This window comes from Trichoderma harzianum (genome assembly GCF_003025095.1).
Source record: "Trichoderma harzianum CBS 226.95 unplaced genomic scaffold M431scaffold_5, whole genome shotgun sequence".
Lineage (NCBI taxonomy): Eukaryota > Fungi > Ascomycota > Sordariomycetes > Hypocreales > Hypocreaceae > Trichoderma > Trichoderma harzianum.
In genome coordinates, this window is record NW_020209253.1 from 2,420,379 (window position 1) to 2,432,978 (window position 12,600).

At 49.5% G+C, this 12,600-nt stretch overlaps 4 protein-coding genes across 4 annotated transcripts; 1 reads left to right on the top strand and 3 right to left on the bottom strand.

Moving 5' to 3' along the window:
• Positions 1-71: 71 nt before the first annotated feature.
• On the bottom strand, positions 72-854 carry M431DRAFT_82665 (hypothetical protein; the record flags this gene model as incomplete). The annotated part of the gene is made up of 1 exon (XM_024923198.1): positions 72-854. One exon carries the CDS (start codon positions 852-854, stop codon positions 72-74), a length of 783 nt encoding a protein of 260 aa, XP_024775782.1.
• Positions 855-1,420: 566 nt separating this feature from the next.
• On the bottom strand, positions 1,421-1,738 carry M431DRAFT_61438 (hypothetical protein; the record flags this gene model as incomplete). The annotated part of the gene is made up of 1 exon (XM_024921584.1): positions 1,421-1,738. A coding segment is annotated over one exon (318 nt), but the record flags the coding sequence as incomplete, so codon positions are not given.
• Positions 1,739-6,403: 4,665 nt separating this feature from the next.
• On the bottom strand, positions 6,404-7,041 carry M431DRAFT_417446 (hypothetical protein). Its single transcript, XM_024914991.1, has one exon. It carries the CDS (start codon positions 6,968-6,970, stop codon positions 6,437-6,439), a length of 534 nt encoding a protein of 177 aa, XP_024775784.1. The 5' UTR covers positions 6,971-7,041; the 3' UTR covers positions 6,404-6,436.
• Positions 7,042-8,651: 1,610 nt separating this feature from the next.
• Positions 8,652-10,735, top strand: M431DRAFT_83668 (hypothetical protein; the record flags this gene model as incomplete). The annotated part of the gene is made up of 7 exons (XM_024923336.1): positions 8,652-8,694; positions 8,836-8,958; positions 9,061-9,172; positions 9,240-9,444; positions 9,508-9,663; positions 9,759-10,210; positions 10,273-10,735. The coding sequence occupies 7 exons, from the start codon at positions 8,652-8,654 to the stop codon at positions 10,733-10,735; spliced, it is 1,554 nt and encodes a 517-aa protein (XP_024775785.1).
• Positions 10,736-12,600: the final 1,865 nt, after the last annotated feature.

Sequence of the window (12,600 nt, forward strand, 5' to 3'; positions counted from 1 at the left end):
CCATATCAGTGTTTCAACAATCAGCACAGTATCTGAAAACCGACATTATTTACTTATTCAAAGCCCACATCCTATGTCCATCCACCGTCAATCCTCATGCTCTGGTTCGTCACCGCAGCACTATCGTCCGCAATCAACCACATGGCCATCCTCGCCACCTCCACCGGCTCAATCAGCCTCTTGATCGCCTGACTGCCCAGAACTTTGGCCTCGTACTCGGGCGTCATGACCACCGTCCTCTCCCTCTCCGTCGCAATGGACCCCGGCATGATACTATTCACCCTGATACCCTGCGGTCCAAACTCATGTGCCAGCGTCCTCGTCAGTCCCACAACGGCGGCCTTGCTCGTCGTGTAAGGCGCCTGACCCGTCGCAGAGACGAGCCAGTTGATGCTCCCCATGTTGATCACCGAAGCGTTTCCGGCGGCAAGGAGAAGCCCCGGCAGCAGGGCCTGGGTCAAGAAGAACTGATGCCGCAGGTTCACAGCGACGCTCTCATCCCACCACTCAGTCGTGATGTCCTGCGAGGGCTTCACCATTGCTCTTGCGGCACTGTTTATGAGTCCATCGATCCTGGGATGATCTTTCAGGATCTTGGCCGCTGTAGGTTTGAGCTCCTCGTCAATCTTGATGACATCGCAGTGGTAGTATATGGGCTTGTGTTTGACGCCCTGATCAGACACCTTTCGGATTAAATCAGCGGCAAGCTCGTCCTCGACGTCGAGGAATATGACTTGAGAGCCCTGCAGTGAGAACTGCTCGACCATGTCGGCGGCGATGCCCTGCGCACCGCCTGTGATGACGACGGTGCGGTCGACGAGGCTGGGATAAACGGCGAACTTGGCCTGAGTCATGGTGACGTCTCTCTGCCCTTTTTCTTATTATAGTGCCCTTGTATCGTATTCTCTCAATCTTGGTCTTTTTCCTTACTTGGTTTGTTGATATTTAAATTAGGAAACAAAGAGAGCGGTTTTATATAACTTGTCGATCGGATGATTACGATCGATAACATCGTACCCCGCCTTCAGCTCTTCGGTCTGCCGTGTCCCGAGCTAATACATAGGGCGTGTGTAACGTTACTGGGTTTCCCCAGATGTGGCGGTTCCAAACGATTCTCAAGAGCTTCAAGAACATTGTACGATAATGACATTCTTGGTTGTTCCTTGTTTGACTCGATTGTCTGTTTTTTATCTATGCAACATGAGTTACTATGCGAGGTTGTTGAGCTAGGTTATTGCCTTTGATATACATCTCAAAGGTTCCAGAATAGGATATATGTGCCCTGATAAGCCCAAAAAATACCTGATGATAATTCCAACTCCTATAACAATTGCCATATATTCATCGGAGCCCTTCTCCAGCATCTACACCCTCTTCAAGCTTTCCCAGGTGTCTTCCCTTTCTTCGGCGGACTCCCTCCACCACTCCTCCCCCCCTTCCTCGTCTCCTTACCCGGGCCCGTATCATGCGCCTGCTTTCCCTCTCCCATCGGCTTGTTAAACTCTTGATTCGCGCCGCTTGCATTCAAAGGGTTCGTCTCATTGCCGCGGCCCGCTGTCTCCATTTCCGACTCCGGAGTCGGCTTCGTCTTGGACGGGTCAAAAGCAGCGTCCTTTTGCGCCGCAACATCGTCATCTCGGCCTGATCTCGTGCCATTGTTGGATTGAGGCTTGAGAGATTGGCGGTCTTGGGAGTCTTTGTATGGGAGTCGAAGGGCGGCGGAGGTGTGATACAGTCGCGGGACGGCAGTTATGCATCGCCGCGAAGTCTGAGCGAGGTTACGAATGCTGGATGCCATGGTAAATATGAATGATGGTTTTATTTTCAATGTTTTTTGCAAAATGGGTTCAATTGGCTTTTTTTCTATTATATTTATTTTTGATTGCCGAAATACTTGAGGTCATTGTGACGCTTCGTGAAGCTCGTCAACATACATGTATGTTGACGTCATCACGTTTCCACGCAGCACTAAATCGATGCTTTTAAACGGGCTCAACAAGGTGAATTCACGTTGTAATGAACTGGCGATCATTAACTAAATTCAATTGTCTTTTTAACTTTAAACAAGGCTACTGTACATCGAGACAACATGCGAGGTAGTAATCGTAGTGGGGTAGTTGTCTCAGTCTGTTGCTTCACGTGTCTTGTGTTCGCTTGTCGCTTATAGATGCCAGCTTTAGATTCAATGGAGCAAGTAAATACATAGATAGTCCCGCTTCGGTTCATTCAGCAAACCCATTGATGATATTCATCACTTCTTGTTACCTTCAAAGGCTCATGATAACAGGAGTTAACACTGATAGCAAAACCACTTGAGCTTATAACACACAACTTCTCTAGAAAACAGCAGCAAAAGCATCTCCATTCTAATAAGATTGGAGTGAATAAATCCAACATGAAAAACTGACCATATCTAATAGCAAGTCGCTTAGTTTACCATGAACAAAGAGACATAACCGGATGATCAATTTGCTGTGAATCTTTTCCCCAAGTTATACACAGACACTATCGTCAGTGTTTCTCCTTTCTTTCCTTTACGAGTAATCACAAGCACGGTCCATGTAGCATTTTCCTAGTGCTCACGTCGCTTCTCTCAAGCATCACCATTATGCGCGCGCACTGCAAACAATCGAAACGTAACGGCAGCACAGGACTGTCAGTTTACGGAGCTCCCGTAATGGGCACGGAGCTTTCGTAATGGGAAAGGGGCTTCTTCGGAGGTGCCGCCGGTAGAAACAAACAAGTTTGCTTCTGTATGTGCACTGCATGCTATGGGGTCCTGCATGCCCATGTTGTACGACCAGTAATATGATGGCCGTGAGCGAACAGACCGCTAAAACATCCGGGCGATTCGACATCGGAAACATTTGGCCCACTCAATTTTCGAGACGACGCACATGTTTTGGTAAGGCCGGGACGTGCTTGATATTGAAACGCGAGGCTGAATCATTTGCTTGTGAGGAGATATGAAGGGTAATCATGCATTTCTTCCGAGTACGCCAACAAGATGGCATGTTCTAAAAACAGAATGCCGCATCTTACAGTGCTTAGATGTCATGCTTCAACTTTGTAATTGGTAGATGCAGGACCAGTGTGGTAAGCATGGTTGAGTCTCTATGCACAGAGAACTTCACTACCGCGGATCGCCTTCTGTTCTCCAGGCTAGGTATTCTAACTGGTTGCTTGCAAATGAGTAAATCATTGCTGAAATGAGGCCGGCTGGTCGTCCATAGGCTCCATGGAATTAGTCGAACCCGGCTGCATTGAGACCGTTTATTTGTTTGCCCTCTTTGCTAGTCATACAACCGAGCATACAGGTTAACTCAATGGTAATTGTTTCTATCAGGTCAACTGCATGTCTGACATGATATATATACCGCTCCGTGATCGATCATGTAAAAGTATGATATATATATATATTTCTTTGACTTGGTTATCGAGGTAGCGTACAATTGCATGATGATGCTGGCAATAAGATACGTGTTGGCGTCGTCCCGCTCATAACATAGGTTAACCAACAAGAACTATTCGATGAGATAGGAAAACGGCTCTTTCCCAATATGGCCAGATAACAGACAATGAGGTGACTTCGTATTGGGCTAGAAGTGAATATGTGTTATGGTCTGGTATGTCCCTTTGTAGGGCTAATGTTGCTCAAGCTTTGAACACTCCTTTATTTCTTGCCTTCATTCTACATTTTGTGATGAGGTTGAACTTGTTCTTTACGCCCGTTGCAATCTTGCTAAGTTCGTCCACGAACAGTCCATTGATAGTGTCATGTGCCGTGAAACTTTGTGTGCCCCAACAAGTCATCAGAGGTTTCCCTACATGTATCCAAGATATGAAATACAAAGATCTATGGTAGCCCCCCGGTACCAGTAATAAGAGCCGAATGTCGGCAGTGGCAATAGCAGTAATAATGTATGTCGCAGATCCTATTATATCTCTTGCAACTCCGTTATAACTGGGGAAATAGGGGGCCAGATCGGCTTCTGAGCTAGTCACGGCATATGAAGCACCGGCCAGGAGAGTCCATATACGATTTCCACTTATATATAGAATACTCCGCAGACATACATGGTTTAAATACTACAAAGAGGTAGCATTGAATGGTATATTGGGTATATACAGTACTGGGTCCGCTCAACATATCCGAAGTATGGAGACATTGGGGTCCCTCCTGGCGTCGTTGCCCCTGTCAAGATGGTATCATTGCAACCCCAGATGGGCAACTTATTGCTCGGCATATGCATTTATTTTGTCTACGATGAGACGCGAGCCATTGGCACCAGATATGATTCATGTCACGCTTTTGCTCCATCTTTGTTTCTTACTTCAAGCTCTTGCTGATTGAGTGTGTCCTTTCTGCAAGCAGCTTCCTAGACCGCTGAGCCTGTTGCGGTCAAGCCAAAGAAGCGGCGGTACATGTAATCTGGATGCGACGTAGCGACGGCTGCGTGGATTGACGCACGGCAAGTTACCTCAATCAGTCAGAGCGAGTCCCAGTCAAATCGACATGATTACTCGACAATGGCCCTGGGAGTGCTAGAGCATGAGTAATGGATTAATAGATTTCAGCTTCGGAAACCGGCTTAGAGTGGCCCGGCATCACAACGACGCGGGGGAACAATAATAATCTTGCAGGAGGCTAGAGCAAAGCAAGCACATGAAGCAAACCTAGGGCTACTAAGCTCACTGCTGCCTGTATCTATCCCGTGTCCACGACCAGATTACAGTGACAGTTTGGGGGCTCAGATACAGTAGCTGCTGCAAGTGCTCCGTACACAAGCTCGGCCTGCAAGGGACATTGCGATTTTCCAGCGCAGTCCGGCGCAAACCAACGCCCAAGGGCAGCACCTAGTGTGGCGCGGCGTCTGTGAGAGTCGTCTCGTGACGCTCCAGATAGCGGCGAGTTTGCAACTGGGGATCGGCGCGACACGTGGGCTAGCAGGGATGCGAAGCAGAAGAAACGGCCAGCTATAAACTGAAGAGCTGATTATTTGGTGTCTGGACCGAGGAAATAGTCCGGATAAAAGGGCTCCCATGCAATGAATGAATGGGGAAGAGCGAAAGCTGATATGACTGATCAGTTAAAAAGTGGCTGGCCAGCTAACTAGCACTGTGTGTAAGTCGGGGCTTTTGATACATGCAGTAATATTGAATTGAACGAATAAGGGTGACAAGCACCAACATTTTTGGCTTGGAGGCAAATCAAATCAGCTGCAAGCATCCGCGCAAGGCGAAGGATCGTCTCAATTTAGACTTTTTGCCAGGCCATCCTGTCGCCGCGGCCAAGATTGAACTTGGCAAAACGCCGCTCGCCGCTCTTTGCAGCGCGCGCTGGGGAGTTTCTGTAAAATGCCCAGGATTCAGCTCATGACGAGGACGATTGATTGGCCGTGTCGTTTGCAGCTGCACAGTGCAATTGAGCCGCACGTGCTTGTTGTCGCACAGGTTTATTCAGCAATTGACAGAAGAATTGGATGTTGGATCAATGGGCAATTTACCTCTGACACGGTGGCCGAAACAGTGCAGCTCCAGCTCCAGCTCCCTGCATATGCATTTACTATTTGATGAGGATGAGGTGTGGGCATCTGCATCTGCATTTGCACCTGCACCGGCCGTCTGGTTCGCCAATTCAACAGACTACCATCCTTCTGTCTACTGTATTGATCCTTCTACTCCGTATACATACATCCATCCATTCATCCATCAATCCATTCAATCCATTGTTCAAAACGATACCCGCAGTTAGTCCCTCCTTCAGCTCACCACGTGTCGCGGCCCATCACCAAAAAGAAAAAGCCAGCTAGGTTCCTCTTGGCCATCTCCTCCGAGCAGACCGTCTTATCTAGCCAACTCTGCGTACTTGCACTTGAGCTAGATGGGCGCCACGAGCTGCTGCTAGCCGGTCACTAATGCCCTTCGCTTGGCGATTTGGAGCCCCCCCGGCCGCGAACAATCCAGCGTTGGTCAGCTCTGAATCCGCCGCCGGACTCGCCGACCAGGCGGCTGTTCTGCTCTGTTTGACACTCCCCACAGTGCCAAAGCGGCTGGTACGGGAGTGCGTTGATAATATCGTACATGTACCAATGGATGGACGACATGGCGAAAGGGCCGGGCTCGCAATAGTGGCAGAGCGTGAAACCCGGCTACTGATTGATGCTCGTTGCCTTATTGACTCGTTATCTTGTGCTATACCAATCCACGGTAGCCTCCTCCAAGTACGAGATAGTATCGGCTATGCGGATCCCGTGTACGAGTATAGCAAGTACTCGTTGACATTCATGTTTTTTCGGAGTCTTTCTCCCTCTCTCTCCTTTTCCATCTCCTCATATACATATCCCGATTCTTGGCGGGTGGCAATTTGACGGCATCAGGTTTCTGGGGCAAAAAAAAAGCCAAGCAAAAAAGGAACATCAGAAGAGTCCAAGTGTCAGCTTCCAAATGCCATTCCAGAAAGTCCCGGCCGCTCCATGGCCAGCTTTGACAACGTGGTACGCGCAGTAGTTCGTCTCCACCACACCAACCGCAATCCACGCCTCGGAGCAAAAAAGACTGTGAATTTGGCTATTGAGTGGCCAGAATCAATCATTGAATAGACTGGGTCCCGCGGCGGCATCGAATCACGGCTGGCCAGTCGCATACATTTGCTGCACACCCAAAAGGGGCACGCGCTGCGAGTTGAGTTATTGCTGGAGTCGCATCGATGCAACACCACGCACACAACGGAGCGTAGGTACCGGTAATTACATACACTTGATGGACGATGGTGTTGCTGATACGAGCTGCAAGTCCGAGTAAGACTCACGTCGCCGGAGCCCAAACCGTCTCCCGTGCGTTGGTGGTCGGTGATATCGCCGTCAGCCAATATACATGTAGGTAGTCCAAGTCGAGGAGATGCATCAAATGAGATGGATATTGATGTAGGAGGTGTCGCTGCAGGAGTACTGGAATAATATTGGAACATCCAATGTGCTGCTAGTGTCACTACTGCTGCTACCCCATCTTTGGAGCACAGCCAACAAGGTGAGCCCACGCATCGCATCCCGTCATGCAGGTGAGCTTGCGATGGATGAATCGGGCAACATAACACGAACAAAACACCAGCAGAATCACACTCTCACCGGCCGGTTTTGACTCGTGTGCCTCGTTTCCTATCGCAACAGCGCCTGGTTGTGCTCCGTAGGTACTCGTAGCCCCTTGCTCTGCGGCTTCTGTGTGGTCCATCTCGTCGAGAAGCTGGTCATGGATGCGACACACCGCTAGTATGAACCCTTCTGTGCGACTCTTGACGACTCCGTACGACTCCATATCTGCACCATCCATTCCACTGGCAGGGTTCGACAGAGCAAGTGCCGTCGACTTGCCATGCATGCCATGTCTGTCTGTCTGTCATTTTTGGTCCATTTCTGCTAGGACCTCGTCCTCTTCGTTACTGAATACTATTGATTGCTATCAGCTTGTATACTTGTACGGAGCACTATCTCTCCAGCTCGTCTTTGCGTCATCCCGGAGCCCATGCCTTTTGCAGGTTGGTATCAAAGCATTGGCTCCAGTTTATTGACTCGAGTCCTCTGCTTCTCTCAGCTTTGTGTATTGCGAGTATTAGCAGTAGTAGTACATACCCCCTACCCACCGCTTTATTGTCATCCATCCATTCATTGATCCATTGCGAGGTACTGGACACAGATCAACGCATCCGGAGTCTGTCTCACTCCCACGATGCATCAATCTGCAATACAACACACAAATCTCAGCCAGCACCAAACCAAGCCCGCGTCCGTCACGACTAACATGGAATCTTCTCCTGCTGTGTTTCCCTGAAACCAGGCCCTGTAACTTCATGTGCCGGACTCACACAAGCCAGACTGGAGGCATTGAATTCGCGCCCACTCTTGGGAACGGGTCCCTGCACCGCACCACTGCAGGTCTCTAGCTGGCACAGGCACTAAAAGGCGCTGAAGCTGCCCGCTGCATTGCCGCCACGGCCGCGCTCAGTCGCTCCTCTACCGGCGCACATCTCCACTAATACAGGGCGCCCTCGCCCGCTAACCTCCCCCCCGTTCCATCAAATCTCCCGCATCTTTTTCAGTGCACTGGCTAGTCTGGGGCGAGCATTGATCATCGCCCTCTACGGTGCACCTATCCTTGCAAGCTTCGCTCCTCTCCTCGACCAGGCTCTTTTCTTCCTCTTACGCATCCTCCACGCTTTCATCCTCTTTCGTCTCGTCTTATTCCCAACCCGCGACGGTCCTTTCTTCATCCATACCTGTCCTGTCGAGAGCAATCATCGCCGGCTTCATCGACCTCCAGTAACGGTTGCAAACAGCGGGACGACGCTCCGTAATACCCCAACTCAGATACGAGCCAGCATTGGGCCCCAGAACTCCAACGGTCGAGCTCGCCATCAGAATTCGGTCAATTCGCCGCCTATCCACATCTGCTAGCCCGCCCATTTGCGACCAGACTCGACCTCCATACCTCTTACTCCTAAATTCCCCCCCACCGGCCTGCCGATTCCTCGGCCACCGCAGAAAAGAACAGCGACCCGAGCAGACAAACTGCCATTTCCCACAGCATGAGCCTTTGCCGTCGTTGAACGATCCAGCTGCAACTTTGTCCCTCCAATCCTCCCCCAGGCCTTCATCATGGGCAACGGTCAGGGAAAGCCCGTCGACCTGACTGGCGAAAGTACGTGCAAAACCCCCGAGCGAATCATTGCCTCCAGCATCCCTCCCTCCTTCTTCCCCCCTCCCACGTGTCTGGCGCGTGGTGCAGCGACGAGGGCTGCATTCTTGTCATTTCTAAGCTGACCTGACCGAAACATCACAGCCAACCTCAACCACTTCCGCTTGCTACGAGTCGTCGGCCGAGGCGCCTTTGGCAAGGTCCGCATCGTCGAGCGCAAAGACACAAACTTGGCGTTTGCGCTGAAATACATCCGTAAAGATGAAGGTCCGTCAAACGAGGATTCATGATGCTCGCTGCACACCCAAGATTGGTGTGCAGCTGCAACGGCACAGACAGCAGAAACAGCACGGCTAACATCCCAAACAGTTGTCAAGTCGGAAAGCGTCCGAAACATCATCCGTGAGCGGCGAATGCTGGAGCACGTCAACCATCCTTTCATCTGTAACTTGCGATACAGCTTTCAGGATATCGAATACATGTGAGCCCCCTTCAACCCACGTCAGACGACCCCCAACCTTGGACGCCAAGCTAACGACATCTCCCAGGTATCTCGTCGTCGATCTCATGAGCGGTGGCGATTTGCGATTCCACATCTCCAGAAAGACCTTTACCGAGGAAGCCGTCCGTTTCTGGATAGCTGAATTGGGTTGCGCCCTCCGCTACGTCCATAGCCAGAACATCATCCACAGAGACGTCAAGCCCGACAACGTCCTCCTCGACGCCGAGGGGCACGTCCATTTGACCGATTTTGTAGGTTTCTATCCAATTTGTGAGATTGCGCGGGCTGATAAGCTGACTGGCCTCCTTGCGTAGAACGTGGCTTCTGACATCGTTCCGGGGCGCATCATGACTAGCAAATCCGGAACCTTGGCTTACCTTGCCCCGGAAGTTTATTCAGGCAAGGGATACGACATTCGTGCGGATTGGTGGTCACTAGGTGTCTTGTTTTACGAGTGCATCTATAACAAGGTATGTTTTTGGTTTTTATGCTTTCGCAGCTCCCGCTCCCGCGATGCAACTCTCCCGATGGCGATTTCGAGATTTCTGTGGCTAATCAAACCCAGCGACCATTTGAGGGCAACAGTGAAAACTCGCTGAGCCAACAGGTTCAGTTTTCTCAGCCAAAGTATCCCGTTACGCAGCCCCCCGTCTCGTTGACATGTCTGTACGCCATCCGCGCCGCACTCGAGCCGAACCCCAACAATCGACTCGGCTCAACATGGGAGAGCTTCATTTACAACGATTTCTTCAAAACCATCAATTTCGATCTGCTCGAGCAGAAACGCATCGAGCCTATTTTCGTTCCCTCGTCGGACAAGACCAACTTTGACGCAACTTACGACTTGGAGGAGCTGCTACTCGAAGAGGCCCCTCTTGAAGCTCGCGCAAGACGACAGAAGCCCAGGGAGAGGCTAAAGGAGGATGCCACCGATCAGGAAATCCGCGAAGATGAGCTGTACAGAATGATTGAAACGGATTTCCGTCCGTTTGACTATAACATTGCGGCCTACCAGAAGTAAGTCGAGTTGCTCTCCTTTCATCCAAAACGCACAACAATGGAAGACTGACTCTCTACAGGCTCACGGCCATTCATGGCGAAGACGTCGATCCAGCTGCAATTGCGGCCCAGGCCCTTACGACAGACGAAGCTACGCAGATGAACGAGCCGCCGCCAGTGACCTATCCAGCTCCCCCTGTAGAACCCACTGTCAGCGCCGATGGTCGGATGCCTCCTCAGGGCCAACAGGCTGCTTACCCCGGACAGCTTCAATACGTCCCTCGATCGCCGCCCATGAGCAAACGAGTTACCAGTCCGACAGGTGGAGTGCAGGTGACACTGGATGGCGGAGGCAGTTGGTCAGATCTTGCCCGTCAAGATGCAACACTTCCCAAGGATGCTGCTACCGCGGCCGAGGCCAAGAACGAAGGGTCAGGCGGCATGTTTGGATTCTTGAGGAATAAGAAGGGGAGAAATAACAGCCCCAAGCCCAAAGAACGTGGCGTGTTGGGCAAGGAGGGCGCCAGAGTGGTCATTAGCTGAAGAGCCAAAGACCAAGACTGTGATGGATTTGCGACGACACAACGTCTTTTTTCCCTCCAAGGATAGCGAGCTGGATGCGATACCCACGAGGAGAATGAGTACGCGATACGGGCTAATGGGTTCACGCGGAGTTCACGGAAGATTGACATTCTGAAATTCATACGGCCCGCTTGAAGCGCTGGCCTCGGCACCTCCTGGGACGGAATTCACCTCAGCATTGCTTGTCTAGTCGCCATATCAGGCAGGCGGACGAACACGAACACGATGCCTTTTCCTATTTTTGGCCGATTTTCGTCCCCATATGAAACATCTCAGAGGCATACATCTGGAGCACCTCTCTCCTGTTTCATATCTGACGGCTAGAACGCCTTTTCGATCGTCGATACCCATCTCATTGTACGATATAACCTCCCTACCGGAAGGGATTCACATATGCATGTCCTAACGCTTTCTTCTTCGAATTTCTTTTCTTGGATAGAGAGCAATGTCTTTTTTTTTTCACCAATTGCTCTAAGTCGTTATTTATTATTTCGCTCTCCTGGTTTTGGCGTTTGGTACATTTTTAGACGTGGAACACGGGCAGAAACAGCGGGCGGTTTTAGCGGGAATATGGATATCTGCATCATCCCCTCGTAGTATCATACTTTCACTCAAAGTACACCATGATGTCGTTTGGAACTCGGCCTAATGTTATAGACAGATGGAGGAAGAGATTTTTTTTATGTAGCTGGCCATAATTATGATGCATACATACCAAATACCAAATATATAGTCAAATGAGCATAAACGAGCGTCCTTCCCTCCATCATACTTAGGAATGAAACGATTTTCTTTACATATTTATGTTAACGAAGGGTGCTTGCATTATTTTTTCGTGGTGGGCTTTCAGACTCTTATTCTCACCATCCATCCTCCACCGAATCTCGATATTATAAATGCGGATTGATAGATGGTTCCCGTCAGGATCAACAGACGAAATCACGATTCATGATACGAACTTGGATCGGTTAAATCTCCAATCACTCTAAGAGGTCAACAGCAATGCTAAGCAGAAGCAGAAAGTCGGTTTTCCAGCTCCAGAAGAGAAAGCTCCACGCGCTCTGATATTTGCATTGGCCAAAAGACAATGCCAACGCATATTTCGGGAGAGCATGTGAATGTTATTTGCATATCCTCTTGCGTTTCGATTCTAGTTCCCTTCGGACTTTCTCGACACTTGGATGAAGACATATCACTGAGATTTGTGGCATGATGTGTGTTAATCGTTGCCAGATTTCTGCGAGAAGTGCGAGACCTCCTAGCGAAGAATATATTTCTTCGTATATGTGTTGTCTAACTGTGTAATAGTAGCACGACAAGCGAAGGTCAGAAAAAGCAAGACTACAGAATGAATACGTACATACATTCAGTAATATGATCGCCTAACGAACTCGTAGGACGCCTACCTAGTATTCAGCCAGCACCCGAATTTTATTATATAAATATAGTAGCAATTACTAGGAAAATGTATATATAGTAGTAGTTACTAGAGAAATATAAATATAGTAGCAGTTGCTAAAAAAAAAATATATATATAAATACGGTAAGGAAATGTAGATATAGCAGCTACCTACTTCCTTTTGTAGGCGTATGGTTTTAACTCGTGGGGTGCTCGAAATCTTCCCGGTCTCGGTTTTTTTGTCCTCCGCTTACACGGATACTCCTGACGTAACAATATCCAGTACATTGGACATACGAAAAGAAAAAGAAAAAAAAACATGAGCATTTCGCTTTCGAATGCTTAGAAGAGATCTGTATCTTGTTAAGTAAGTTCATTCCAACCACATGATGCCAACTAAGACGTGGCCTTTTCTTTTGCAATATGT